Source organism: Tiliqua scincoides, chromosome 2, assembly GCF_035046505.1.
Source record: "Tiliqua scincoides isolate rTilSci1 chromosome 2, rTilSci1.hap2, whole genome shotgun sequence".
Taxonomy (NCBI): Eukaryota; Metazoa; Chordata; class Lepidosauria; order Squamata; family Scincidae; genus Tiliqua; species Tiliqua scincoides.
In genome coordinates, this window is record NC_089822.1 from 129,541,921 (window position 1) to 129,569,904 (window position 27,984).

Genomic DNA, 27,984 nt, shown 5'->3' on the forward strand with positions numbered 1-27,984 from the left:
ATGGCGTGCCTGCATGAGACCCGCACTCCTTCCCCATCCTTCGGCAGCTTCAACACTATCCTGACTGAAAGCTCTCTCCGCAAGCTGGACCCCGATGCCTCGGACTGCACCCCTGAAAAGGACCTCACACCTACGCAGTGTGTCTTGCGGGATGTGCTGCCCGTTGATGGGGGCGGCGTGGGAGGTGGGGGTGGCGGACACAGCCCCACGCCCAGCGAGGAGACGCATGAGCAGTTTGCGAACAGCGTGCTGCAGCTGCATGAGAACGAAGCTGGCAGTGGCGGGGGAGGCGGAGCCGGTGCAGGGGCTGGCGCTGGAAATCCCGAAGTGCGGCCCACCCGTTACCATGCCGACCAAGTCCGGATCCACTGCCAAACAGGGAGCGGCTTCCTGGAAGGGCTCTTTGGTTGCCTCAAGCCTGTTTGGACCATGATTGGCAAAGCATACTCCACTGAACACAAACAGCAACAGGAAGGTGAGTAGGTGGTGCCAGGCCGGTGGTGATGGGCAGCTGGGCCTACAAAAGCAAAAACAAGCATAGCTCCAGGGCTACTCAAAGGCACATAATAGAGATTCTGGGGCTACATCAAAAGTGGCAGCAGGTGAGAGAATTTTGGTAGTTTGGGCCAAAATTTTGTGCCAGCATTATTAAATTGCAACATGAGCCTACTAGTTCATTGTTACCCACAAGAACATGGTAACTGTGTATTATCAGGTGGCACCTGTGCCCTTCACAGTATGCAGGCTGCGTCTTTGGAGAATAGGGATCTGGCCATCATATAAGCCATAGTACAAATTTCTACAGTACACCTGGGGCAGCCTTTGCCAAGTGCTTGGAATGACAACTGGTCCAAAATGTAACAAATGAACTCCTAACAGGGTGCTAGTCAAATTACCTGTGTTACACCGAGCCTTAAAGGCCTGCACTGTTTGCCAGTTTGTTTCCAGGTCCTAATCAAAGGACTGTTTTGAACTTTTGAAGGCTTAATGGTCACTTAAATAGCTGCCTTTTCACATGCATGGCTCTAGTTAACCTTTGAATAGCTAGAGTTCCAAGGAGTTGCTCCAGTGGCGTTCACTAGGCCACTATGGTATTGGCTGGATAAGTGCCATTGCACACATTAAAGATATGGACTCTTTGTTCTTGCAGCCCAGAGCTGGCCCAGCCATGAAGTGGGCTGATGTGGCTTGCATCAGCAGGAATGGGAGGGGGCTGAGAGGGCAGCAGAACTGGGGTGCACTTCACCCCGAGTCTGCTGCTGCCTCCCTCTAACTTGCCATGGACATGAATCGCATTGATTCTTGCTTGCTAAAAGCAAGCCAGAATGGGAAAAGCTGCTTTCCTGAGTCCTCATTTGGCATTCAAAGTTTTGAGGAAACATGTCCCTTTAGACTTTTAGAACAGGGGTGTCAAAGATAAGGCCCAGGGGGCTGGACGTGGCCCACTGAAATTTTTTCAGCTGCTCAGCAGTGCTGCGGTGGCATTGCTGAAAGGGCAGCCTGCGTGATAATTGGACTCTCCCTTATCTTGAAATATGATCAAGATTTGCATATTTTCTCTTTTTTGCAGCTAATGAGTTCCTAAGTGAGAAAAACCTGCTTATTTCTGGTTATGACCTGTTTAATGACATCACTTCCTGCTGAATGACATCATCTCCGGCCCTCAGCAGGCATCTTGAATGCTATTCAGCCTCCTGTATGAAACAAGTTTGACACCCCTGTTTTAGACCTTGTGTGAGGGAGGAGCACTTCACTCTGCCCTCCCCTCATTTCATCCTCAGATGGTATTTACAGGGACATGAGGGGGGGGAGAACAAAGTATTCTGTCCTTGCATGGTGTTTAAAGTTTAAATGGATATGTTCCCTTTAAGTATTAAGCCCTGTGCAAGAACAGAGCAGGATGAGAAGGGGCATTTATTGAGAGGGGAGTATGCACAAGCAGAGTCAGCAGTAGTGAATCAGGGGCAGCATTGGGCAGCAGTTTGGGGTTTTTAGTTTAGCAAAAAGAAGAATAAAGGGGAAGATTGAAGTTTATGTAATTTTATGCTTATATGGATGTAAGAATGGAGGGAGAGAGCACTACTTCTCCTTCTCTCAGAACAGTAGAATGAGAGATCATCCTGTGAAACTAATTGGTGAGAGATTTAGAACAGACAAAAGGAAATATGTCTTCACGTAACTAATCTATGGCTTTCACTATGACATGATGTGGTGATGGCTGATCAATTAAATAGCTTTAAAAAGGGATTGGCTAAATTCATGGAAGTATGGCCATGTCTACTTGTCGTGGTGGCTATTTGCTGTCTCCAGGTTCAAAGGCAGTGTGCCCCTGAGAATACCAGCTATAGTTGAGCAATGGTGGGAGAGAGGTATACATTCAGCTCCCTCTTGTGGGATTACTAGGGTCAATTGATGGGCCACCATGGCAAACAGAATGCTGGTCAAGGTGGACCTTTGTAGCTCATTTCTATATGCCCCCATTCATCCTTGACTTCCAGGCTTAAGCAAAGCAGTCTTTGCCCTTATTCCTAGCGTGGGGTGTGTCGGTTGCTAGGCATGCAAATAGATGTGAGATGTGTCCAGATTAATGGATGCTGATGTCACATAAAGGTACTAAGTGGGGGAAAGGACTACTCTTCCCCTGTGCAGTTCCAAGAAGAAGGGGCCATGTGAAAAACTTCCAGGTGTAAAGTCACAAATTTCTCAGAGTCTGTTCCCTTCCTTTTCCTCTCAAATATCTCATGAGTACTTCTCTTGCCCATTCCAGCAAAGCAACCCAAGAGGAGAAAATAGGCTGATGGACTTATGGGACCGTGGGGTATTGTTTGAGACCTATTTCACCTAATCCTGAACCTACTGTGGGATGGATTTGAAACAAATCCAAATTGCAAAACAGCATCCTCTGAAAACAACATTGTATCAAACGTAGCACACAGATTATACACAACAAAAGCTGTCACTAACTGTAGATAAAAATTAATCCCCAAAGTCCTAGAATGAAACATCTTATTTCTCCTTTTGGAGGTATGAGGTGAACTGAGGCCACTTCAAGATGTATACCTGAATGAGGGCCCAATCCTATCCAACTTTCCAGTGCCGATGCAATTTCAGTGCAGCCTCCAAGTAAGGGGACAAATATTCCCTTATCTTGAGGAGCCCTCCATGACTGCCCCACCACCACAGGATGCAGTGCACACCACACTCCCATGACTGCATCAGTGCTGGAAAGCTGGATAGGATTGGGCCCTGAGTAAACTACAGTGAGCCCTGGGTTCAACAGGCTTTTCTTTAGGGAGGGAATGGCCAAATGATAAAACACAAGAACAAACAATAGACTGTGTATTTTATTGAACTGTCCTGAACTTGCAGCAAGGAAACCTTTGACCCTGAGTGGATGAGCAGATGTGGAAGCATGGAATGCTCAGTTGCTCAGTTTGGTTGCAGTTTGGCGCCTGTGATGGAAAAGAATGTCAGTTTGGCTGAGATAAAAGCCAGCTGAGGACTGGGGAAAGGTCCCATAAGAAAGCTGAAGGATAGGAAGCCCAAAGCCAGTGTTGCTGAAGGAATGTTGTAGAGCAGGCAGTGGGTAGAGAAACAGGAAGTTATGGGAATGATCATTAGATAATAAGACCTGAAGAAAGACCAGGAATCAAACAAGCAGGGAACATCAGAAAAGGGACTCTGAAAAAAAAAATTACACAAAATTATGAGGGGCTTATGGTATGGGTGAGAGAGAGATGTGCTATAAAAGCTAGTCAAGAGACAGCGCTAAAGGAAATGGAACGAAGGAATCAGTGGCCTGAAAAGCTGGGATCTGAGGAAGCCCTGGCTGATGGAAGTATAGAACTGAGGACAAGAGACAAGGAGAACTGGAGCAAATCCTCATGTTGGGGTAGGAGGGGCCACGTTGTCTTGGTGGGAAGGAAATGGAGAGGTCAGGGAAGCTTGGAGGGCTACAGAGTGTGACTTGGGAAGCCAGAGGGACAGAGCTGCCTTGTGCCTCTACTGCCCTCTAACCTCACTGGCCTCAGGTCATCAGTATAAGACCTGCTATGGGCTTGAATTCCAGCCCAGGGGCATTGGGCCTGAAGGGGAACATTGCATCATCTTTTCAGCCATGAAACTTATTTACTTGTTTAATGGAAATTGACAACCCAGTCCTAACTAAAGCCCACACTCTATGCAGCCACACCAATGGAGTGCATGCCAACTTAATTCTTGCAGGCCATCTGGTCACACACTCACACCCACCGTAGCATGCAGCACATGATTCATCAGTGGCACTGCCTGCTATGGACTGGCAGGGAAAGGGTTGTGCTGTCAATGCTGCACCTGCAGGGAGCTTGCGTACGCTCCTGTCATACGCACTGCCTTGTTACAACCTGGTGAGTGTCTGCCTCTCAGGTCTTGTGCTCTTGCAGGAACAGGTGCCTTGCCTCCATCTTGGCAGGACATTTGCCACCTTCCACTTGCTTCCTCTTCCTGGCTGTTGGAAATCATTTTCTTTCCCTTACGATGCAGACCCCTGGGAAGTGCCCTTTGAAGAGATCATGGACCTGCAGTGGGTGGGGAGTGGGGCCCAAGGCGCTGTCTTCCTGGGGCGCTTCCACGGAGAAGAGGTGGCTGTCAAGAAGGTGCGGGACCTCAAGGAGACGGATATCAAACACCTGCGAAAGCTGAAGCATCCCAACATCATCACCTTCAAGTAAGTTGGAGGCAGGCTTGGCAAGACTCTTTGTGGAGCCATCTGGGAGTTTCGCAATGGGCAGCAGCTGAGGATGCCTCTCTTACAAAAGAAGTCCTTATTCTGAAGGGGTGGTGAACTGAGCACCTGTGTCTGGCAAGCTCCAACCTTCCCATGATGACATAGTACCTACTGTAGGCCAGTGGGATACAGACAGGAAAACCTCTTGTGAAGAGAGCCCATAGACTGAGCACTTGCTTTGCATGCAGAAGGTCACAGGTTCAATCCCTAGCATGTCCAGGTAGAACTGGAAAGGATCCCTGAGCCTGAAATCCTGGAGAACTGCTATCAGTGAAGACAATACTAGACTGGGTGAACCACTGGTCTAAAACAGCAAAATGCTGTTGGTTTGGGTCATTGCCCTACCCCTCTTCTCTAACTCATCTCAGGGAACTTTATGTCCTGCCTTTCAGGCCCAACAGCAGCATCAAATAGAAAAAAATGTCCCATATAGATGACAACAAAGGCTGCAGTCCTATCCACACTTACTTTAGAGTAAACCCCATTGACTATAATGGGACTTACTTCTGAGTAGACATGCGTAGGTTTGGGCTGTAAATCAAGCAGCCAAATAGTGTTCATTTACCCCAACAGCCTTCACAAATAATAATCTCCACACTGCCTGTCAAAAGGCAAGCAGTGATTTAGCCAGGTCACCTCCTTCTGGAAAGGGGTTCCATCAGCCATAGATAAGAGGAAATATTTTATAACAAATGTGTCTCTAAGCATATGTAGAGTGCCTTTCATGCACTATCAAGTAGTGGCAGCCTAATTCACAATCTGAGAATTAAGGATCAGGACTCATGAGATGGGATCTGTGTTTGAAATAAGCCCCCTCTTTTGAAAATGAAGTTCTGCCCAAGACTACTTTGACAGGATTCAGACAACACAGCGCAATATTTATATAAATTTCTAAAACCTACAGCAGTATTTCTGTATCACTGCTAAACTATATACTGATACCCCAGACCTAAGCACACCCATTTATTTTCCTTGATATCTAACATATGTCTCAAACTCTCTTTCATCCTAGGGGTGTGTGCACCCAGGCTCCTTGTTACTGCATCATCATGGAGTTCTGTGCCCAGGGTCAGCTGTACGAAGTGCTGCGTGCTGGGCGCAAGGTTACCCCTTCGCTGTTGGTTGACTGGTCCATGGGCATCGCTGGTGGCATGAACTACCTGCACCTACATAAGATCATCCATCGTGACCTCAAATCACCCAAGTAAGGAAGGAAGCTAGATTGTACCGGGAAACTAACTATACTGAGGAAAGAAACGGGGAGAAAATGGGGTGACTGAGTGAGCATTACTGTGGGTAGAGAACCCAAGGTGGTATTGAGATTCCACTCTGCCCCAAATGTCAGATTCTTCGGATGCAGTTCCAAGAAAATTCGAGTGTTATGATTTGCGTAACTTTATGAATATTTCTTTACTTATTTCCAGTATTTATATTTCATTCTTTTCAGTAACAAAACATCTCAGAGTAGCTCGAAAATCAAGTCACCTTTATTATATTCCCCCTCCCTTTTTCGGTGTGTGGATGTGACTTTAGGACACTTTCTAGGAATATTGACTGTTGTTACAATGTTCTGTTTATACAGTTCTTCCACTTTACACAGTAGTTTAATAAAAAAAAAAAAGACAGCTCCCTGCCCCAAGGATCTTACAGTCTGCAGTAGAAAATTTCATTTGCTGTCATGACAGCAGAGGAAGGGCAAGAGATATAAGTGTGGTGAAGAATAAATGTCAGCAAATGCACCTGCATGTACTCAAAACTTAGTTACAGTAGCTGCTGAACACAGATGCCCAGCTAACAGTCCCGAGTTCATGGCTCTGCAGCAAATTAATGGGTAATACCCTCTTGCTGCAAAAAAGCACATTGGTATCTTACACTGTCAGTCAGAATGTAGGCAGGACAGAGTGCTGGTAAGTTGGATGGGTGAAGACATCACTTCTTCTCCCAGTTAAACCAATGAAACTACCATGAGAGTTTAGAGAAAATAACCATCCTGTCTTCCAGTTCTGCAACCTGCTAACTCTGCTGTACTAATTTCCCTGAGCGAGAAAGGAAGTTATACAGAATACTGTATAGTAGTCAACACTGCTCCCCCTATTGGCAACTGAGTGTATTGCATCCCTTTCTGCTTACCTGTTCCCCCTCTGAAACACTGGGAAGAAGCAGGATTCTACAATTCACACTTCTTCTCTCCTTCCCCCCCCCCCCCAGCATGCTGATCACTTATGACGATGTGGTGAAGATCTCCGACTTTGGCACCTCCAAGGAGCTCAGTGACAAGAGCACCAAGATGTCTTTTGCTGGCACCGTGGCCTGGATGGCCCCAGAAGTCATTCGCAATGAACCCGTCTCGGAGAAGGTTGACATCTGGTGAGGAGGGGAAGGATCAACCCAGAAGAGGGAAGATGTAGAAAAAGGGCAGGATATTTCTCCCACAGCTATTTTTTTTTTAATGACACATAATAAAATTTGAATCAAATACTGTACATAGACTAGAATACAATAAAATGGCATGGTGGCTGGGTGAGAATTCTCTTCCATTGCTATGTTTGTTTACCTACTTCTTTCTTCCCTTTAAGAGGGTTTTCAAGGCTCATCTACTCCCCTCTCCCCTCCCTCGCCTCCCCTCCCCATTTTATGCTGCTATCCCATGCATACATTCCTAGAGGTAGGTCTCATTGAATAGGTCTCACTTCTGAGTAGTTATTCATAGGATTGCACTGGTAGGCTGTTGGTTTTTTAAAAAAATTGGCTAGGCCAGAGTTGCCTTCTCTTGTGTTTTGGTCCAGAACCTAGTAAATGATAGGCAGTCCAGAAGCAACAATAGTATTTTATTTGCTTAGCTTTATCTTACTAAATGGCAGTTGTGGGAGACCCCACACCAGTTCAGAATCATGGTGTAATGGGAGGGCAGCTTTAGCCCTCTATCCCCATCACACTCCTGCATCAGCTCCCTTCCTTTGCCACCATAGGAAAGCTCTCCAAGCCCCCATCTGCCCACCCCACAGCTCCCATTGAGTTAAGAAATGTTAAGTACGTCTCTTCTAATGACATAACATAATGTCTTGTTTAGTCCTGGGTGACTCAGGTGAAATGGCTGAATGATGGAGACAATGCTGGGAGGGGAGGAGCCAAATTGTCCCAGTGTGATCAATGGAGAGGGCCTCGCTGAGGCAACCAGATGAAATGGCAATCTCTGATATCCTTTGAAAATCAATATTCTTCCTGGCTTTAATAATCATGCCACATCTCACTATATTCTGTGGCATTCACCACACCAAAACAATGGAGAAGTATCACCTCTTGGTGACATTACCACACAAAATGAGACTGAGGAGACTGGGGGATGAGGAACACAGAGAAATTGAGCAGCACTCATTGCCCCTACAGAAAAAAAGATGGGATTGGGCTGGAGAAGCTTATGAAAGGGAAAGCAGAAAGAAGATTTATGTCCCGTCCCACACACACACACACACTAACATTTCACTTGCTGTATAGGTCCTTTGGAGTCGTTCTCTGGGAGTTGTTGACGGGAGAGATTCCTTACAAGGATGTGGATTCCTCCGCCATAATCTGGGGTGTTGGCAGTAACAGCCTTCACCTGCCTGTACCTACCAGCTGCCCAGATGGCTTCAAGATTCTGCTTCAACAATGCTGGTGAGTCCATCTCTTCCGAGCCTCTCTCTGCCGTTGGAATTTGACTCACATAATCCTTCCACCCAGGACCTTGGAAATTCTTAGGGCTCATTAAGACATGAGCTTCACTCACATGGAGGCTGCTGAAAGACACTGTTGCATGCCAGCATTCCACGTGTGGCCCAGGATGACTTTCACAAACACTTGCCCTGCAGACAGTCACGCAGGAACGTTTCTGGGTTGTGGGCTGATGCAGCCAAAGACCTGCGATGCTAGCACAGAGGCACTCCATGCTGCTGCAAGAGCACCCTTTGCATGTATGATTAGGAGGTGAGGGCTGGCCTTCTTCATTCTTCAGTGATCTCATTATTACAGTGATGTTTCTGAAGCCATTTTTAAAAACATTGCTCTCTTAGGGCCCAATCCTTTCCAACTTTCCAGCACTGGTGCAGCTACAATGCAGCCCCAAGGTAGGGAAACAAATGTTACCTTACTTTGAGGAGGTCTCTGTGACTGCCTCCCCACCAAAGGATTCAGCACCCCCCACTGGCATGGCTGCACCAGCACTGGAAAACTGAACAGGATTGGCTGGTTTTCTATATGCAGGAAGGATTTTTTTTTCTTTTTTGTATTGTGGAGAAACATTCAAAATTGTGATACCCCCGTCTGAGGTCTGAAATGGGACTACATGTGTCATAACCTGAGGCTCTGACTCATTTGAAGAAGGAGCTGTTTTTGAAGTCTGGAAGGGATGGTTCCCCAGGTTAGATTGCTGAACAATTCTTGAGTTCCTCAAAATTCAAGACCGAGGGCACGGGACACCCCTGCATGCACATGTTCCCAAGCAGCAAAGAAATACTGAAGAGTAGCACTAGTGAGCAGAAGAAGCAGGAGAAGAGAAGCCTTCAGTAGGTAGTTGGAAATGCTCTTTGATGGTAACATGCTGTATCTCGAAGCCTATTGCTGCTGTACTCCTCTCCTTCAGGAACAGCTTAGTTCCTTCTGCCTCAAGGTAACTCATTTCCTAGCACCTGCAGAAGTCCTCTCTGTTTCCTGCTTCTTCTTGTTCCTCATTATAACCCACTTGCATTGAAGTGCCATAATGTTAGTTACATAACACTGAAAAATCACACACATCTCACAGGTACATTTTGCTGTTAAAAGGAATGTTTTTAATAGAATGATAGTTAAAAAAAAAAAAAAAAAACCAGCACAAAAGCAAGCCTAACCTCCTGCACTTCCAAGATGCCATCAAGTAAAACTAGACATCAGGCCTAGGCCCTGTTCTCAAATTGGTCCTGCTACCTAACTTGAAATTCCGCTCCCTCTGCATTCCTGTGCAGCTGTCCTCAAGGATGTGTATATGCTGTAATCAACAACCTGCAGGGTTCTGCTTCTTTTTTAAGCTAAGGAGCTTGCTCAATCCAGAGTGGACAACTATCTGTCTGTATACTACAGAACAACTATATACATACCTCTTGTCTCTCTTTCTTCATCAGGAACAGCAAACCCCGGAACCGTCCATCCTTTCGACAGATCCTCCTGCACCTTGATATTGCATCCGCTGATGTCCTCTCTACACCCCAAGAGACCTACTTCAAATCTCAGGTATGGCTTTCCTGGTGGTAGTTGCTGTTATGAAATAAGCTGCTTTTCAACAACAACAACAAAAAGTTCACAGAGCAGTTTACTATGCTCAATGCTATTGAACTGCCCCAATCCTTAGGCTCCTCATCTTTCTGTCTGATGAGCTCAGCCTAAAGTGGGCTTGCTTCTGGTTCTCAGTAGGGTTCATCTAGTTTCAGGCTCCAGGAGAAAAGCTTATGGTCCTGTGTCCTCTTCCATAGGCTGAATGGCGAGAAGAGGTGAAGCTGCATTTTGAAAAGATCAAATCGGAGGGAACATGCCTGCATCGCTTGGAGGAGGAACTGATCCACCGGCGCCGAGAAGAACTCAGGTACATTGGATATGGGCGCATCGTCAATGATACTGTTCAGAAGATTCTTGCCATGTTGTTAATGATGGCGTACAGAGTTGCATACATTCCTTGCACCCTCTATATAACCTGATGTCCTGAAAATGCCTCATTCATTCCCCCCCCCCCAAAGCAACTTCCTAGCCCTCAGGGTTGCAGAGAAAATGTTGAACCCCTTTGTTGTACCCCTTTCTTTGTCTCCTCCCACTCCAACAACCTCCTTCCTTTAAATAAAAACTAGTCATGTGGAAACAGGAATCATGGACAGATAACATGCAGATGTGCCAAGCTGCATAATTGATGGCCCAATCCTATTGGCCTGTTACCATAGTGAACATTCCCCTCTGCTCTGTAACTGCAGCCACAACACTGCAAAAGGCACACTACTTAATAGAGCCTGGGAACCAGCAGCAGAAGTTGCCATGGCTCCTAGCGCTTGCTGACATATCACCCAGACTCTGAATGGGCAGGAGGGTATTCTGTTGGTGGGAGGTGTGTTCCTGGGTAAACTGGGGGGAGGGAAGGAGACATGTCAGGAGAGGAAAGGGTGTATCCTGATACAAGTGACTTACATTAGGATACTATCCCTCAGGATCCTCCCGACATGCCCCCTTTCTCTCTTCAGACTTGTGCCAGTGGTATAGCTGATGCAGGTATGAGGTGATTGAGGAGCTTATGGAGAGATAGGGGAAAATATTTTCCTTTGCCTCTCCCAAGCATCCTGATCTGTTTCCCGCCCTCCCCCACCCCCCACACAGCACATGGCACAGCCCATTTTGGCACTCCTGCATGCTATAGCATGGAGGAGGATAGGATTGGGCCATTATTCCACTTATAGAATTTGGATTGCATGATTGTAGAATTTAGAGGAAGAAACTATGGATAATACACACAGTTAGGTTATATTGTGCATTTGTGCATCAATTCTTATGCAAATGTCTTTGAAACATTTTTATGCTGCATTTCTGAAACAGAGAAGTGGTTTGCAAAAATGTTAAAAATAGAATGATCATTAAAGTCACAAAAATAGCATAGAACAGACAGCAAAACAAAGATGAAACAATAATAGCCGACTGTTGCCTCCTCAGCATCCTCTCACAGTCCTTTATTTATTGTCATTTTTGTGCTGTTAAAAATGGCAATTGAAGGAGGGAGAGTGAATGCTAGAGGGAGATATGTTTGTGTAAGGTTGGTAATATGGGATACAGGGGGTATCTCCTCTTCTACTCCATCCTTTGGCTGAACCCTTGGAAGGTGAAGCACACAGGTTCAGCACCTAACAACCAGCACCCGACCTCCCTGTCCTTGGTTCTTCCTTGAGCCAGGATTAAATTGAGATGGTAGTTAACTCTGCCACCAGCCAAAACTGGGAAATATCCAGACACAAAAAGGTCATCTTGGACAAATTTCCCTCCCAGTATGGTACAGAATCCTAAAATCCTGGAGAGTCCCCTTAAAAACCGGAAAGTAGTGAAGATAGTCAGTCTGGGAAGGTGGACATCCAACACGCTCCTGAGTGAAATTTGATCAGGCAGATGCCTGATAAAAGAGCTTATTTTAAAAATGAATAAAACAAACCAAAATAAAAAGGATGGAAATAAAAGACAAGAAAACCAGGCACTTTGGTAGACTGCTCTTAAACCCCTCCTGTAGCCGAGTAGGAAAGACAGTGGTCTTGCCTGGGAAGGAAAATGGGGAAAGGGACATGTTTTGCTTGGATTGGTGAAGAAATATTTTTTTATTTAAATAGTGCCACTACTGGAGCTTGTAGTTACCTCACTTGTATTAGGAGTTTGTCTGGCTCATAATGCTCCACTGCTTTAGTGATCTCTATTTCCCCAAGACTTAAGTTTCTCATTCACCTTCCTACCTTCCTTCCTTCCCTGCAATGGCAATGTAGCAGGGACCCTGGGCTATGTAGCTTTCAAGGACACTTGAGTTGGTTGTACCGACATCGGGCACCATGAAAGTCCACACCCCAGGGCTCTTTGCACCTGGGGCCCTGTTCAGCATTATAAGAAGAAGAGCCCCCAGGCCAAAGGCCCATCTAGTCCAGCTTTATGTATGTCAGTGGCCCACCAAATGCTTCAGGGAGCACACAAGACAACAGACGCAACCTGCCTCCTGGTGCCCTCCCCTGCATCTGGCAATCAGAAGCAGCCTGCCTCTAAAATCAGGAGCTTGCACATACCTACCGTGACGTAACCCATGATGAACTTTTCCTCCAGAAATTTGTCCAATTCTCTCTTAAAGGCATCTAGGCAAGATGCCATCACTATTTTCTGTGGCAAGGAGTTTCACAGTCTAATTACACACTGGGTAAAGAAATATTTTCTTTTGTATGTCCTAACTTTCCCAACACTAAACTTTAATGAATGTCCCCCTCGTTCTGATGTTATGTGAGAGGGAAAAAGAGCATCTATCTATCTACTCTATCCCCTGCATAATTTTGTATGTCTCAATCATGTCCCCCCGCAGGTGCCTCTTTTCTAGACCCAAACGCTGTAGTCTTTCCTCGTAAGGGAGGTGCCCCAGCCCGGTAATCATTTTGGTTGCTCTCTTCTGCACCTTTTCAAACCATTGCTTTGAGAATGAAGGGCATTTGTCTACCCTGGTGCTCACATGATGTGATTGAGGGTCTGCATTTTAAAACTGGATTTGGGGAAATCCAGTTTTTTTTGGGAGGAAACAAGCCATTGTCTGATTTCTGGAAAATAGCTCGGTATGCTTAGTCCATTTCTGAGACAAGCTGGGGTTCATTTCACTTTTGATCAAGAGTGTCAAACAAAAGGCCCATGGGCTGAATGCAGCCCCCAGAAGCTCTTTTATCTGGCCCTCAGGCTCTCCTCAGCATCACCATAAGCTCCTCTCAGCTGCTGAGCTGTGCTGAGGTGTCACTGCTGAAAGGGTGGCCTACATGATAATTGGGCATTCCCATATTTTGAAAATATTGTCAAGATTCACATCTTTTTTCTTCTGTCATTTGCAGCTAATGGGTTCCTAAGTGAGAACAAAGTGCTTATTTCTGGTCATGACCAGCTCGATGACATCACCTCCAGGCCTCAGCAGGCATCATGAATGTTATTAGGCCCACTGTCTGAAATGAGTTGGACACCCCTGCTCTAGACAGTAAATTGTTCCATCTCAGCATCTCACCATCTTTGACTCGCTGGAATACAGTAATTGATGCCTTCTTTCCTCCCCTCTCCACTTCCAGGCATGCTTTGGACATCCGGGAGCACTATGAACGCAAGCTGGAACGGGCTAACAACCTTTACATGGAGCTCAACTCCCTCATGTTGCAACTGGAGCTGAAGGAGAAAGAGCTGCTCCGGTGAGAAATCAAAACTCCCAGCAGTCCCTTGCCAGGTTGCTGAAGTTGGCATTGGATTTTTGATCAAGGTGACGACACACACACAAAAGCTTGATCCAACAGCTGTGTCCAATGTGTCCAACAGCTGTAATACAAAAGATCATGCCTGTCTTTTTGTACCATTCAGGGTACAAAATGGTGTACAAAAGTGTATGTTCAGGTGTCCTTAGGAACTGCATTGCCCAATGCAAAACAGGGGGGCCTTATTCACAAAGATGAGCAGCAGTGGTGAGGCACCCATCAGCAGCAGCATCACACACTGCTTGGGGGAGGGGCAATTTCAAGCCAATCAGACCCAGGGGCAGCCAGGAGGGAGGGCCATCCAGTAAGGCTCCACTGACCACACTCTCCTCATGACACTTGGCATGGAGGATTCCATGCTGGAGTGTCAGCTGCAGAGCAAGGTGCCAGCTGCGGCTGTGGGCATTCTATTCGCCGCCCAAGTACAGGGCTCCTCCAGGTGTAGGGCCCAATTTGGCCCAATTGGTCAAATTTCTCCAAGGTCAGCTCTGGTGCCATTGATCCAAAGGCAGGTGAACAATATTGGGGGTCTTGAGTCCAAAGAACTATCCTGCTTTTCCATTCAAAATTATCCATTTTAGTACTGGGCAGGAGGTCTGGTCTAGAGGGTAGAGCGTTTGCCTGAAGATAACATCCGCAGGTCGCCAGTTCGAGGCCACCGGCACCGTGAATGGTGAGTCCTTGAAACAGCTGACAAGCCGAGCCGAGTTATTCCACCTGCTCTTTGGTGTGAGCGAAGAAGCGTCTTGGCTGCCCTCCATGTGAGAGATGAAGGAGCTGCTTGTCAGCTTGCATGGGAGGAAACTGGAGGCCAGAATGTGATGCCAGATCAGAAAGATCCATCTGAAATGTTGTGGTTCTTGAAAGATAGAACCTTTCTTCAATTGTAAAAATCCCTACAGGGATTTAGAACAGCCTGCCTTTGTAAACCGCCTTGAATAAAGTCTGAGGAGAAATCTGACGACCAAGAAAGGCAGTATATAAATACCTGTATTATTATTATTATTATTACTGAGTATTCATCCTCATATGCTCCCAATCTTCCCATTCCCCACCTTCAGGCGAGAGCAGGCTCTGGAGAAGAAGTACCCAGGGCTGTTTAAGCATCATCCGTCACGCAGTCTCCTGCATGGCAACACTGTGGAAAAACTCATAAAGAAGAGGAATGTGCCCCAGAAGCTGTCTCCACACAGCAAGAGGTGAGGAGTGGGTGGGAATGTAAAATGGAGAAGGAGGGAGGATGGAGTGGTAGTGAAATGCAATGGCAGGGGGCTGGGCTCAGTGATCTAAAACAGTGGTTCTCAAACTTTTTAGCATCAGGACCCACTTTTTAGAATGACAATCTGTCCGGACCCACTGGAAGTGATTTCATTAACCTGGAAGTGATATCATGGCCAGAAGTGACATCATGTAGCAGGAAAATTTTTAACACACCCATGCAACAAAATCAAATCAATCAATTAAATTAAAAGCTTACAATAAGTGTAAGTTTAAAAAATTATTTAAAATAAAGAGGAACGCTCCTAATCCTCCCAAGCAGTTGCTGATCTGTTTATTCCCCAAACATCCCAAAGGCTGCAATTATATCCACACTTACCTAAGAGTAGGTGCAGCTCACAGTGAAGCCCAAGTCAGGTGAACTGCTGCTGCAAGCCAGGGGAGGTAGGACTAACTTACATGAACCAATGCCTGACTCAGAAGGCAGCTGCCCCTGTTGCTAGCAAACTATGCAGAATGGACTGGCAAGATCTGCCCCACACCCCATGCTTCTGAAACAGCAGGGAGGTGAAACTTACTTGGTTGCTCTTTCAGAGATCTTCACTTCCACAGAACAACCCTGCAGTTGCTTAAGACAAATTAAGACAAATTCTATGATGACCTGGCCACCACTATCAAGAAGATCCCCGTAAAAGAGCCATTGTTCATCCTCGGCGATTTCAATGCTAGAGTTGGTGCTGATCACAGTTCGTGGCCCACTTGCTTAGGTCAGTTCGGCACTGGGAAAATGAACGAAAATGGTCAACGCCTGCTAGAGTTTTGCTGTCTTCACGGTCTCTGTGTCAGCAACACGTTCTTCAACATGAAGCCCCAACATAGAGTCTCCTGGAGACACCCAAGATCAAAGCACTGGCACCAGCTCGACCTGATTCTCACCAGACGCTCCAGCCTTTCCAGCATCAAGATCACGCGCAGCTATCAGGGTGCTGCTTGCGACACCGACCATTCCCTGGTGTGCAGCAGAGTGAAACTGCAAACAAAGCGACTGTACCACACGAAAAAGGAAGGAAGACCTCGCATTGATACCAGCAAGACCCGGGATCAGAGAAAAGTGGAGGAATTTGCACGAGTGCTTGAGGAATCTCTTCCAGGCCCGGTCGATGCAAACGCATCCAACAGATGGGAACATTTCAAGAATGCCGTTTACAACAACGCCTTGTCCATAATTGGCAAGAAGACCAACAAGACGGCAGACTGGTTTGAAGCCCACTCTGAGGAGTTGACACCAGTCATTGAGGAAAAGAGGAGAGCTCAAGCAGCATACAAGGCCTGTCCCAGTGAGCGCAACCTGCAGGTCCTCCGAGCTGCTCAAAGCAAAGTCCAGCAGACTGCCAGGAGATGTGCTAACGACTACTGGCTCCAGCTCTGTTCCCAGATACAGATAGCAGCTGACATGGGCAACATCAAGGGGATGTATGATGGTATCAAGCAGGCCCTAGGTCCAACACAGAAGAAAATTGCCCATCTGAAGTCTGCCGCGGGCGAGGTCATCCAGGATCGGGCGCAGCAGATGGAACGCTGGGTGCAGCACTACTCTGAGCTATATTCCAGAGAAAATGTAGTCACCGAAGAAGCGCTGAACAACACTGAGTGCCTGCCTGTGCTGGCGGAGCTTGACAGTGAACCAACCCTAGAAGAACTTCATGTGGCCCTGGACTCCCTTGCCTTTGGCAAGGCACCTGGAAAAGACAGCATCCCTGCTGAAGTCCTAAAGTGCTGCAAAGAGATCATCGTCACTGAGCTGCATGAAATCCTCTGTCTCTGCTGGAGAGAAGGTGGAGTACCTCAAGACATGAGGGATGCAAACATCATCACGCTGTACAAGAACAAAGGCGACAGGGGTGACTGCAATAACTACCTTGGCATCTCTCTCCTTAGCGTTGTAGGAAAGTTGTTTGCCCGAGTTGCACTAAAGAGGCTCCAGGTACTTGCAGAGAGCGTTTATCCAGAATTACAGTGCGGATTCCGAGCCAACAGGTCCACCACTGATATGGTATTCTCCCTTAGACAACTGCAGGAGAAATGCAGGGAACAGCGACAGCCACTCTTTATAGCCTTCATAGATCTCACGAAGGCCTTCGACCTGGTCAGCAGGAATGGCCTCTTCAAGATTCTCCCCAAGATTGGATGTCCACCCAGGCTCCTCAGCATCATCCGATCCTTCCACAAGGACATGAAGGGCACTGTTGTCTTCGATGGCTCCACATCAGACCCCTTTGACATCCAAAGAGGCGTGAAGCAGGGCTGTGTTCTTGCACCAACCTTGTTTGGGATTTTCTTCGCTGTCCTGCTGAAGCATGCCTTTGGAACCGCAACAGAAGGCATCTATCTCCGGACCAGATCAGACAGAAAGCTCTTCAACCTCTCCAGACTGAGAGCAAAGTCCAAAGTCCAGCTGAAATGTCTGCGTGACTTCCTCTTTGCCGATGATGCAGCTGTCACTACCCACTCTGCCAAAGATCTCCAGCAGCTCATGGATCGTTTTAGCAAGGTCTGCCAAGATTTTGGACTGACGATCAGCCTGAAGAAAACACAGGTCATGGTTCAGGATGTGGACTCACCTCCCTGCATTACAATCTCTGCGCGTGAACTGGAGGTTGTCCATGACTTTGTGTATCTTGGCTCAACAATCTCTGACACTCTTTCTCTCGATACCGAACTAAACAAACGCATCGGTAAAGCAGCTACCACGTTTTCCAGACTCACAAAGAGAGTCTGGTCCAACAAGAAGCTGACGGAAGATCCAGGTCTACAGAGAACAAGAACAAGATCCAGGTCTACAGAGCTTGCATCCTGAGTACACTTCTGTACTGCAGCGAGTCATGGACTCTTCACTCACAACAGGAGAGGAAACTGAACACTTTCCACATGCGCTGCCTTCGACGCATTCTCGGCATCACCTGGAAGGACAAAGTTCCTAACAACACAGTCCTGGAACGTGCTGGAATCCCTAGCATGTATGCACTGCTGAAACAGAGACGCCTGCGTTGGCTCGGTCATGTCGTGAGAATGGATGATGGCCGGATCCCAAAGGATCTCCTCTATGGAGAACTCGTGCAAGGAAAGCGCCCTACAGGTAGACCACAGCTGTGATACAAGGACATCTGCAAGAGGGATCTGAAGGCCTTAGGAGTGGACCTCAACAAGTGGGAAACCCTGGCCTCTGAGCGGCCCGCTTGGAGGCAGGCTGTGCAGCATGGCCTTTCCCAGTTTGAAGAGACACTTGGCCAACAGTCTGAGGCAAAGAGGCAAATAAGGAAGGCCCATAGCCAGGGAGACAGACCAGGGTCAGACTGCACTTACTCCCGTTGTGGAAGGGATTGTCACTCCCGAATTGGCCTTTTCAGCCACACTAGACGATGTTCCAAAACCACCTTTCAGAGCGCGATACCATAGTCTCTCGAGACTGAAGGTTGCCAACAACAACTACCTAGGAGTAAGCCTCATTGACTGTCATTGTTAAACGCATATACATAGTAGCCTGTTCAAAGACTAGATCTATAACATTTCCCCAAGTGCAGTCACATACCATAGTAGCATCAACTCCAATATATTAAAAAATAACATATTGAAATGAATGGGGACCCACCTGAAATTGGCTTGCAACCCACCTAGTGGGTCCAGACCCACATTTTGAGAAACACTGAATTCTAGAAGGTTCCTTCTAACTCTGTGATTCAGGGCGCGATCCTGAAGACCCAGCACCAGCCCTCTGCCAGTGCTGAGTGTCACAAACGTGCCATAAGGCACGCCAGGTGAGACTCAGAGCTGGGTCAGTGCTGGCACCAGCTCAGTGCCAGTCTGTGCTGAAATAGTGCTAGCCAAAGGTCCACCGCATGCTACCTGGAGCAAGGGCCAAGCTCTGGGTGGCGGAAAGGTGAGTCGGGGTGGGGGGGTGGAGTTCCAGTGGGGGGGGGAGAGTGGAGCAGGAGGGGGTGGGACTGGTGGAAATGTCAGAAGCCACCAAACAATAGCTGAACAAACAATACCAGAATAAATTATATGCAGAACAATTAGTCAAAACATGCAAAAGTATGCAAATTTGCTTGAGTTGCATAATTTATACAGGTTGCAGAATTTTCCATTTTGGGGTGCATTGGATTATGTAGGAACAGATTTACAGCCCAGTCCTAATAGGGTCTTGCTGTTCCGCAGCATAAGGAGCACTGTCTGGAGCGCTGTCTGGAGCGCTGTCTGGAGGCAGTGAGGATCTGGATGGGGGCTAACAAGCTGAAATTAAATCCGGATAAGACAGAGGCTCTCCTGGTTCGGAAATCCTTGATGCAGGTGCTGGACTATTGGCTTGCGCTGAATGGGTTGCACTCCCCCTGAAGGAGCAGGTCCGCAGCTTGGGGGTCCACCTGGACTCGCAGCTGCTCCTGGATTCCCAGGTGGCGGCTGTGGCTAGGGGGGCCTTCGCTCAGCTTCGGCTGGTGCGCCAGCTGTGGCCGTACTTGGATCATGCAGACCTGGCCAAGGTGATCGATGCTACGGTGACATCGAGGTTAGATTTGTAACGTGCTCTATGTGGGGCTGCCCTTGAAGATGTTTCGGAAACTGCAACTAGTGCAGAATGCGGCGGCCCATGTAGTTACTGGAGGTAGGTGGTTTGACTCTGTCAGTCCGCTTCTCCAGCGGCTGCACTGGCTGCCCATTCATTTCCGGGCCCAATTCAAGGTGCTGGTTTTGACCTTTAAAGCCCTATACTGCTCTGGGCCAGGGTATCTTAGAGATTGCCTTCTTCCGTACAATCCAGCTCGTCCTCTTAGGTCATCGGAGAAGGCCTTTTTACAAGTGCCGCCGCCTAGGGAGGTATGTGGGGTGGCGGCTAGAAATAGGACCTTCTCAGTAGTGGCACCAACGCTATGGAATTCCCTTCCCCTTGACTTAAGAATGACTCCCACTCTTGAGTCTTTTCAGTGAGGCCTGAAGACCCTTCTGTTTAAACAAGCCTTCTGAGTTCTCAGCCTTTTTAACATCTTTTCAACATCTTTTAATTTTTTACAGGCCTGATTCTTTTATGAATTGCTGCTCTATGCTCTTTTTACCTTTTTACTACTTTTTATCTGACTACTGTTTTTATGATATGTGTTAATATGCTTTTATCTGTTTTTAAATTATGTTTTTTAATCTGTTTTAACCTGTTGTAAGCTGCCTTGAGTCCCTTCGGGGAGAAAGGCGGGGTAAAAATAAAGTTATTGTTATTTATTATTAGAAGGTCCTTTACAGCTGTTGAAAACTGCAGGTCTGAGAAGACCCGTGCAGGTGGTGGATGCTTACCCTGAGGCAAGGGAACAAATGTTCCCTTACCACAAGGAGGTCTTCACAGCCCAAGACTCCTCTGTGGGATGCAGCGTGCACCACATTGGTTTCTGTGTCCTATGATTACAGAAACAAAAATAGAAAAAGCATAAGTTCTTAACAGAATCTCAAAATTTAGAGGAAGACTAAGCAAAATTTCCAGTTACCAAAAGAAACATCTCTCCCCGTGACATTTCTACTGGACAAATAAAAAAGTGTATCCATTTGGCATATTTGTTCAGGTACAGATATGTGTTGCAAAATGCATTGGCCACAGGATCTTTTGTATCCCACCCTTCCTCCTCAGAGCTCAGGGCAGATGGCTCCTTTCATCTTCACAACTACCCTATGAGGTAGATTTGGCTGAGAGATAGCAAGAGGTCCAAGGTCACCTAGTAAGCCTCAGGCCTGAGAAGGGATTTGACCCCACATCTTCCTGATCTAAGTCCAGCGGTCTCACCAATGTGCCACTATGGTTCTCACACAACAACCTGGAGCCTGGCCATTCTGTTGCTCAGTGTCAAGAAGTGGGACATGGTAGGGATAGCAGAGGCAGATTTTCTGGTGGGGAAGACAGATGTGTGTGGGACTTGGAACAATGGAAAGGAGCCAAAGTACATGGTTCTGCCAGGAATTTTGACATCATAGGAGTCTCATTTCAGGGGAGGAAACAGAGGGTCAGAAGGAAAGTTCTTTTTCTAGTCCTTCTTTTATGAGTGTCAGGAGAAAGGGGGACTGAACTGCTCATATTCCAGCTTGTTTCCCAACTTTCTATAACTTGTATTCATATTTATTTATTCATAATCTTTAACAGCGTCTCAGGGTGGCTTACAACCATTAAAACAATAATAATTGACAGTTTGTTAATGATCACAAAACATTAAAGACTCAGCAGTGCAAACACTGTATAACCACTGTTGATGCTGCCACTTTCCTCATCTCCTACAGGCCTGACATTCTGAAGACCGAAGTGATCATGGACCCCACGCTGCCCCAGCTAGCCATCCCGGTGTGTCAAAAAGGCCCCCCATCCCCTGGACGTAGTCGCCGTGCCAAGTCTCGCTACCGCAAGGTTAGCACCAGAGGCAGCTGTGGAGAACTGGCAGAGCCGGGGGGAGCCAAGCGCCTGGAGCCCTGTGCCGCCCTGCGGGGTCTTCAACATGACCTGCTGCTGCGCAAGATGTCGTCTTCCAGCCCTGACCTCATCTCCACAACGCTGGGAGCCGAGGCCCACAAAGGGGCATCTGGACCTGAATCTCCACCAGCAGAGCAGCCCCGCAGCGAGACCCCCAGTGAGGACACTGCTTCCGTACCCTGTTCCAGCAGTCCTGAGTCACCCTCGTCCCGCCAGGGTGCCGTGGGGCCAGCAGGGAAGGCAAGGCTGCAGCCAGGAGAGGACGCCGAGCGAGAACAGGGCAGGAGCAGCCGCCCAGGGTCCACACAGCAATCCCAGCACCTCACGCCAGCAGCCATGTTGTATCGGGCAGCTGTCACCCGGAGCCAGGTAGGCCAGGAAATGGGAGGGGAAGGCATGTTCTTGATGGCAGCAACCAGGGTTCGTACTCTCTGGAAGGGCTTGAACACACCATCAGAAGATCACCCGGTGTAGCTTTTCCTGGCCTATACCATTTCAGGCTGCAAGTGTGGAATCATGTATTTGAAAACTCCTCCATGTATTAATTTTTTAAAAAAATCTTCTCTAGACATTCGAGATTAGCCTGTGAGAGAGAAGGCTAGCTAGAAGCTTCGCCATTATGTGCTGGTTTTGAATATGCAGAAAGAGAGAGCATTCAAACATTCTAGTCTGTCACATGCACCCCCTGCAGTACGTAGTGGTACAGTCCTTTCTGCTCTCAGCCAAGCGGCTGAGGGAGTGACTGAAATGGTGACACCACCAAAAGTGGACCACTTGAGCAAATCCTTCAACATGTGATGGTCAGGGATGTGTGCATTCAATTATTCCTTGCTTACAATTTTTTTTTTACTAAGCAGAAGCATGGTTCTTGCAAATGCAGATTTGATTAATGTATGTTTGCTTGATGCACCCTTTCAGTCAAGATAGGTCATATCTTAAGGCTTCTTGACGGATTTGAAGGCGCCAGTGTTCATTAGTTTGCTAAATTCGTTACTTGCACATCTTCTAAAGCTTTGCCCCAATCAAACTGGGAGCCATACATAAATGGATGAAAGCTTCCATGCACGTATACCGAACTGCTTGGGTTATTGCACATGTGTGCAGGATTCCTCTTTCCAATTCACCAACTGGAGCTGTGTGTTTGTGTAGCTCCAGTTGGAAGCTCAGAGTAGCACCAACTGCTGTTCAGGATGGGAAACAGGATAGGGCCAATTGACACTCCTCAGGATCTCTCACCAGAGCTGTAGATGTTCAGTCCTGACTGCTTCACCTACTTAGATTTGAATTGGAGCCCCTAAATCAGCAGTTCCCAAGCTTACCATGGTCATGGCTGCCACTTTTGTGGCAGCCTCTTCCTGGCTCTCCTGGGTGCCACCATATTGGATCATGTGAGATTTTGTGTGATCCAAGATGGTGGTCCCCAGGAGAGCTGGGAAGAAGAGGATGACGGGGACATCCCACGGTGCCCCTGTGAGTTTGCTGAGGGCACCACAGCACACAGTTTGGAACCACTGCCCTAAATCCGTCAGTACCAAAAATGTTTAAAAAATAAATGCATTATGGATATATTTTTATTTCATCTGCAATCCTAACAGAATTTTACTAATATGGCTCCTTTTTCCCTTCCCCCCACCCCATCTCCTTGTTGGCTTAGAAGCGTGGGCTATCCTCAGAGGAGGAGGAGGGTGAGGTAGACAGTGAAGTAGAGCTGCCACTCCGGCAAAGGTGAGTGTTTCAGGCTGGATTTTGTATCTCATCTTGTTGAGCATATTGTGCTGAGGTTCCAGGTATCTTTATATGGTTTTTCCAAATGGTCTGGGAGATTTTGTGCAACCACTATCATCCTTTATCTGGTGTTATACAGAATTTTTGCAGAAGTAAAGTGGCACACTATTTAAATAAAAAAATAATAAATACATAAATGACATGAGCTTTCAATTTAAAATTGGGAATGGACCTGAGAAGAAGTTCCCAATAACCAAGATAACTGGGACGATCTAGATTTTTGTCATCTCCTGTTCAATTGTCAATACTACTACTACTACTACTACTACTACTACTAATAATAATAATAATAATAATAATAATAATAATAATAATAATAGGCACACAATTCATCACATATTACAGTAATAGAAAAAAATAAAGTGACCATCATCGACATAGCAATACCTGGCAATAGTAGAATTGATGAGAAAGAACATGAAAAAAAATCAGTAAATATCAGGATCTAAATATTGAAATCCAAAGATTATGGCGCAAACCAGCAGTGGTCATCCCAGTGCTTGGCACATTAGGTGCACTCCCAAAAACGCTTGAATTACATCTAAAGCATCTGAATATTAACAAAATTACTATTGATCAAATTTAAAAAACCACCCTGCTTGGTTCAGCACACAATATACGCAAATATATTATGACGTCCTAGGCCCCTGGGTGGGGCCTCACTGGTAATTAACACCAAGTCCAGCTAAAAAACTGGCAGCAGTGATATGAGAAATAGTAATTTTCAGAAAACAGCACAAACTAATGGTGATTAAGGGTCACGACTGACCCTTTTAAGTAATAGCTGCTGGTAAAAAAATTTGCTGATTCAGGTGGTGGATAAAACTGGAGATTTGTCCACATTTTTCCATATAAGGGGTATTCACAGTATTTACTAACGCTTGATCAAAAACTCATAAATAAGCATTATGATTCTCACTTTTACATTTATGATAATTGCTCTAATCAAAATTGCTGAATGCAGGCTGCTTAAACCTGAATATGACTTTGGTAGGAGCATGGTCGCAAGCTTAATGTTTTCCTCCTACTTCCAATGCAATGAATTAATCTGAAATAGTCTTGACCACCACTGAAGGAGATTACAGTTGTCCCAGAGCCCCTAGGAGAATGGAAAAGGCCAATAATTTTACTTAAGACCAAAGCAGTGCCAGGAATGTGAGCTGATATACTGTATAAACTTCATCAGATTGTACCACTTCACAAAGTAGGTGAATCCCATGTTTGAATTTCACATGCAAACTCATGACATCTGTGCACCAAGGTGCCAATACGTTTGAATGGTGTCCTCCAGCAAACACAGTTTCTAGATTCTTGACCTATAGACTGTCTATCTCCTAGGCCAAATGTTTCTCAAACTGTGGGTCGGACCTACCAATTTCAGGTGGGTCCCCATTCATTTAAATATTTTATTTTTAATATACTAGACTTGATGCTACCATGGTATGTGACTGCATTTGGGGAAACGTTACAGAACTATACTTTTAACAAGCTACTATGTATATTCTTTTAACAATTATAGTAAATGGTACTGACTCCTGGGTAAGTGTGGGTAGGATTGCAGCGTAGGATTGTTAAAATTTTCCTGCTTGATGACATCACTTCCAGTCATGACATCACTTCCAGTGGGTCCTGACAGATTCTCATTCTAAAAAGTGGGTCCCGGTGCTAAATGTGTGAGAACCACTGTTCTAGGCCTTTCCTTGAGAGATGAGGTCTCCACAGATGAATCTAGAGCAAACTACACCATATGGATCAGCACTGAGCGAAGAGGGAGTGGATAGGCTCAGGCCTGATTTCACACAAGATCACACCCTTTATACTTCACATTAATTAATCCTATTATTATTATTACTACTACAAATATTGATATACAACTTCTCAACAAAAAAAGACATTCACATAGTAGTTTACATAGAAAAAATAAATGAATAAATTGCTCCCTGATCCAAAAGAGCTCACAATCTAAAAAGATGCACCAGCAAACAGCCACTAGAAGAGACTCTGTGTTGGGTTAGAGGGACAGCTGCTGTCCCCATGCTACATATAGGAGATCCCGCACTTTAGAAGGTGCCCCTCAGCAGAGTTCACACCTTGATTCTTTATTCAATAACTGTATCTTAAACACCAGTTTCCTCAAGTCCCATCATGCTGTTTTGAAATGGGATGGTGGGGTTTTGTGGGAGGGATTGGTTTGTGTACACACCGAAATAAATGGTGGAATTTCCTCCATCTGTGGGGGACAGAAAGTATTTTTTTTTCCTAAGTCAATGACTTAGTGGAATGGGACCTTCTCAGCCTGGCTGGCACATTGTAGTGATGGGAGACTAGGGTAAGGCTGAGGGGGAAATGGAGCCAGGCTGAGGGCCCAGAAATGTGGTGCTTTAGGAGATGAGAGAAGGCAGCTGCATACATCTGTTTTATAGTCTCTGCACTTCCAATACCGGGCCTGGCTGCTTTCTGTTGTGTGGGCTTTGGGGGGAGGACAAAGAGATGCAGCATTTTTGCCCAGCCACTTACCAAATAGACCTCAACTGTGGGGAAAGAAATTTGTCTCACCCAGCTCCCTCCTCCTCCTCCTCCTCCTCCCTAGTCTCCAGTCCATGTGGGTTCCTGCTTGTGCTCAGGAGGTCCTCTTCGTCATCCTCCCTGCTCTGTCACAGATAGTTGTGTATGCTCTGTCCTTCATTCCCTCTCAAAACACCATGTGACACTGCTCCTCACTTGCCCCAATGGCAGCAGGAGTGAGACCCTTGTTCACCTGGGCCACAAAGCCAATTACTTGCCAACACATTGCCCAACCATATAAGCCATGGATTACACACTGTCTCACCTACTTTTTCCTCCCTGCAGTCCTCTCAGGTCCACCTGGGATCATCACTTCCCACATCCATGTCTTAATGTTCACTGTAGGGTGTGAAGCCTTCCTTTATTGATAGACTAGACTGCTCTTTCAGCTGCATCTGGGGCAACCAGGATTGGGGATCAAGTATCATTTGGTAGAGTTGTGGGGGGGGGGGGGTGGCGGCTTGGGAAGTTGGCATAAGCTGAAATAAATAGTGTTAAGGTGTCTAACTTTGGGGTGCTTAGGGTCATGACTGCTCAGTTTGGATTAGTGGCTTGATTTCTGGGCAGGAAGCTTTTTGGATTCCATTTTTAATCTTGCCCTCATCTTCCTGTGTGGCACTACACCTCTCTCTAGGCTAGGGAGACCCTGGCTCTGTATGATGGCGTGAGGGCCTTTTGCCTTTGCAGTGCTGACAGCCCCCGTCTTCTCTCTCCTCCCCAAGGTGGCCTCAGGCGATGAGTAAGCGACAGTCACTCTCTACCTTCAGCTCAGAGAACTTCTCCGATGGGGACGGGGAGGAGGGCACCGCCAGTGAGGGCACCACAGCTTCCCACAGCGGTGGCACCCCTGACGTGGCCAGCACCAATACCGACGAGCGCCTGGATGCTGAACGCTCCGATGACGACATTCTGGGACACTCAGATGGGCTGTCTGAAAAGGAGGCGGCTATTCGGCTTGTCAAATGCCAGCTCAGTGCTGAACAGAATGCTGGCGAGGTGGGTGTCCTTAAGGGTGGATGGAGGGCTTTTTCCCCCTCACTCAAGGGATGTGCATCCCACAGAGGCGGAGTCCTGCTCTGTTTTGCCTCCCTGGTTGTAAACATGATCAAGGCAGGGATTTTGGGAAAGCTACTGGGAAAAATATTAAGGATAAAGCAATGCTGTTTTTTAAAACACCTGTGGGTTTGATCAACCTATATAGTTCCTATGCCTGCTCTTGTGCTCATGGTGGCTTATTATTAATTTATACAGATTACATGTGTATGCCATCTTTCCTCCAGGAAGCTCAGGATGGTGCACATGGTCATCCTCCCACCTATTTTATATCCGCCCTTTGAGGGAGGTTAGAGGTCATGCAGCGAACTTTATAGCTAACTGGAGATTTGAACTAATCCGTTCCCTGTTGTAGCCTGCACTTTGACCTCTACAGATACTGCCTTTCCAATGTGAACGAATAATGAATAAGCCTGTGCTACTGTTTGTTGATAAGCAAACACAGGAGCCCTATTCCTTCAAAATGACCACATGTTCAGCCGTCAGTGCTGCAAAGATTGATTTAAAAGTACGTGAACAGTTTCAGGAGAAATCTCACAATTTTCTGGCCAGTATTTCCCAGTGCCAGGAGGCATAGAACCCACGGATACGGAAGCCACTGATATGGGAGCCCCTCTATACCTCTTTGCCCCTCCTCAAGACTAGCAGAAGTAAAATATCCTTTTGCAAGTCAGCCGTTCCTTTGCATCCTTGATAAGCATCTGATTTCAGTTTTCCTTGGTGCAGACAGTTGCAAGTCAAAGTGCAGGGGGCAGCTGTCGAAGCCTGTACCGGTCCAAATGTTGAGCAACATGTGGCGGGGGGGCAGGTTCCTCCCCTCTTGTTTCCACCCTGGTTCTGTCTCTGGTTCACTCCCCCTCCCTCTTCTTCTTCCAGGACCCTGCCGCCTATGAGGATTCAGACTGCGACAGTGCTGAACTGGACCACTCAGGCAGTGGGGAGGTGCAGAGACTGCCAGACATGCCCAGCTTGTGACTGCACCTGCTTGGCCTTCCCTTCCTCACACACCAGGTTGTACAGGTCTCCCTTCCTCTGCCTTCTTGCACCACCACCACCACCTTCTCCCCAGATATTTATATAAATAATCTATAAAGCTCTAT

The 27,984-nt window shown here is 46.8% G+C and overlaps 1 protein-coding gene across 1 annotated transcript; it reads left to right on the plus strand.

Moving 5' to 3' along the window:
* MAP3K12 (mitogen-activated protein kinase kinase kinase 12) lies at positions 1–27,859 on the plus strand. The gene is made up of 13 exons (XM_066616767.1): positions 1–475; positions 4,522–4,705; positions 5,778–5,969; positions 6,974–7,132; positions 8,261–8,419; positions 9,898–10,006; positions 10,246–10,355; positions 13,591–13,707; positions 14,829–14,966; positions 21,295–21,850; positions 23,136–23,206; positions 26,554–26,827; positions 27,761–27,859. The coding sequence occupies exons 1-13, from the start codon at positions 1–3 to the stop codon at positions 27,857–27,859; spliced, it is 2,643 nt and encodes an 880-aa protein (XP_066472864.1).
* The last annotated feature ends 125 nt before the right edge of the window (positions 27,860–27,984 follow it).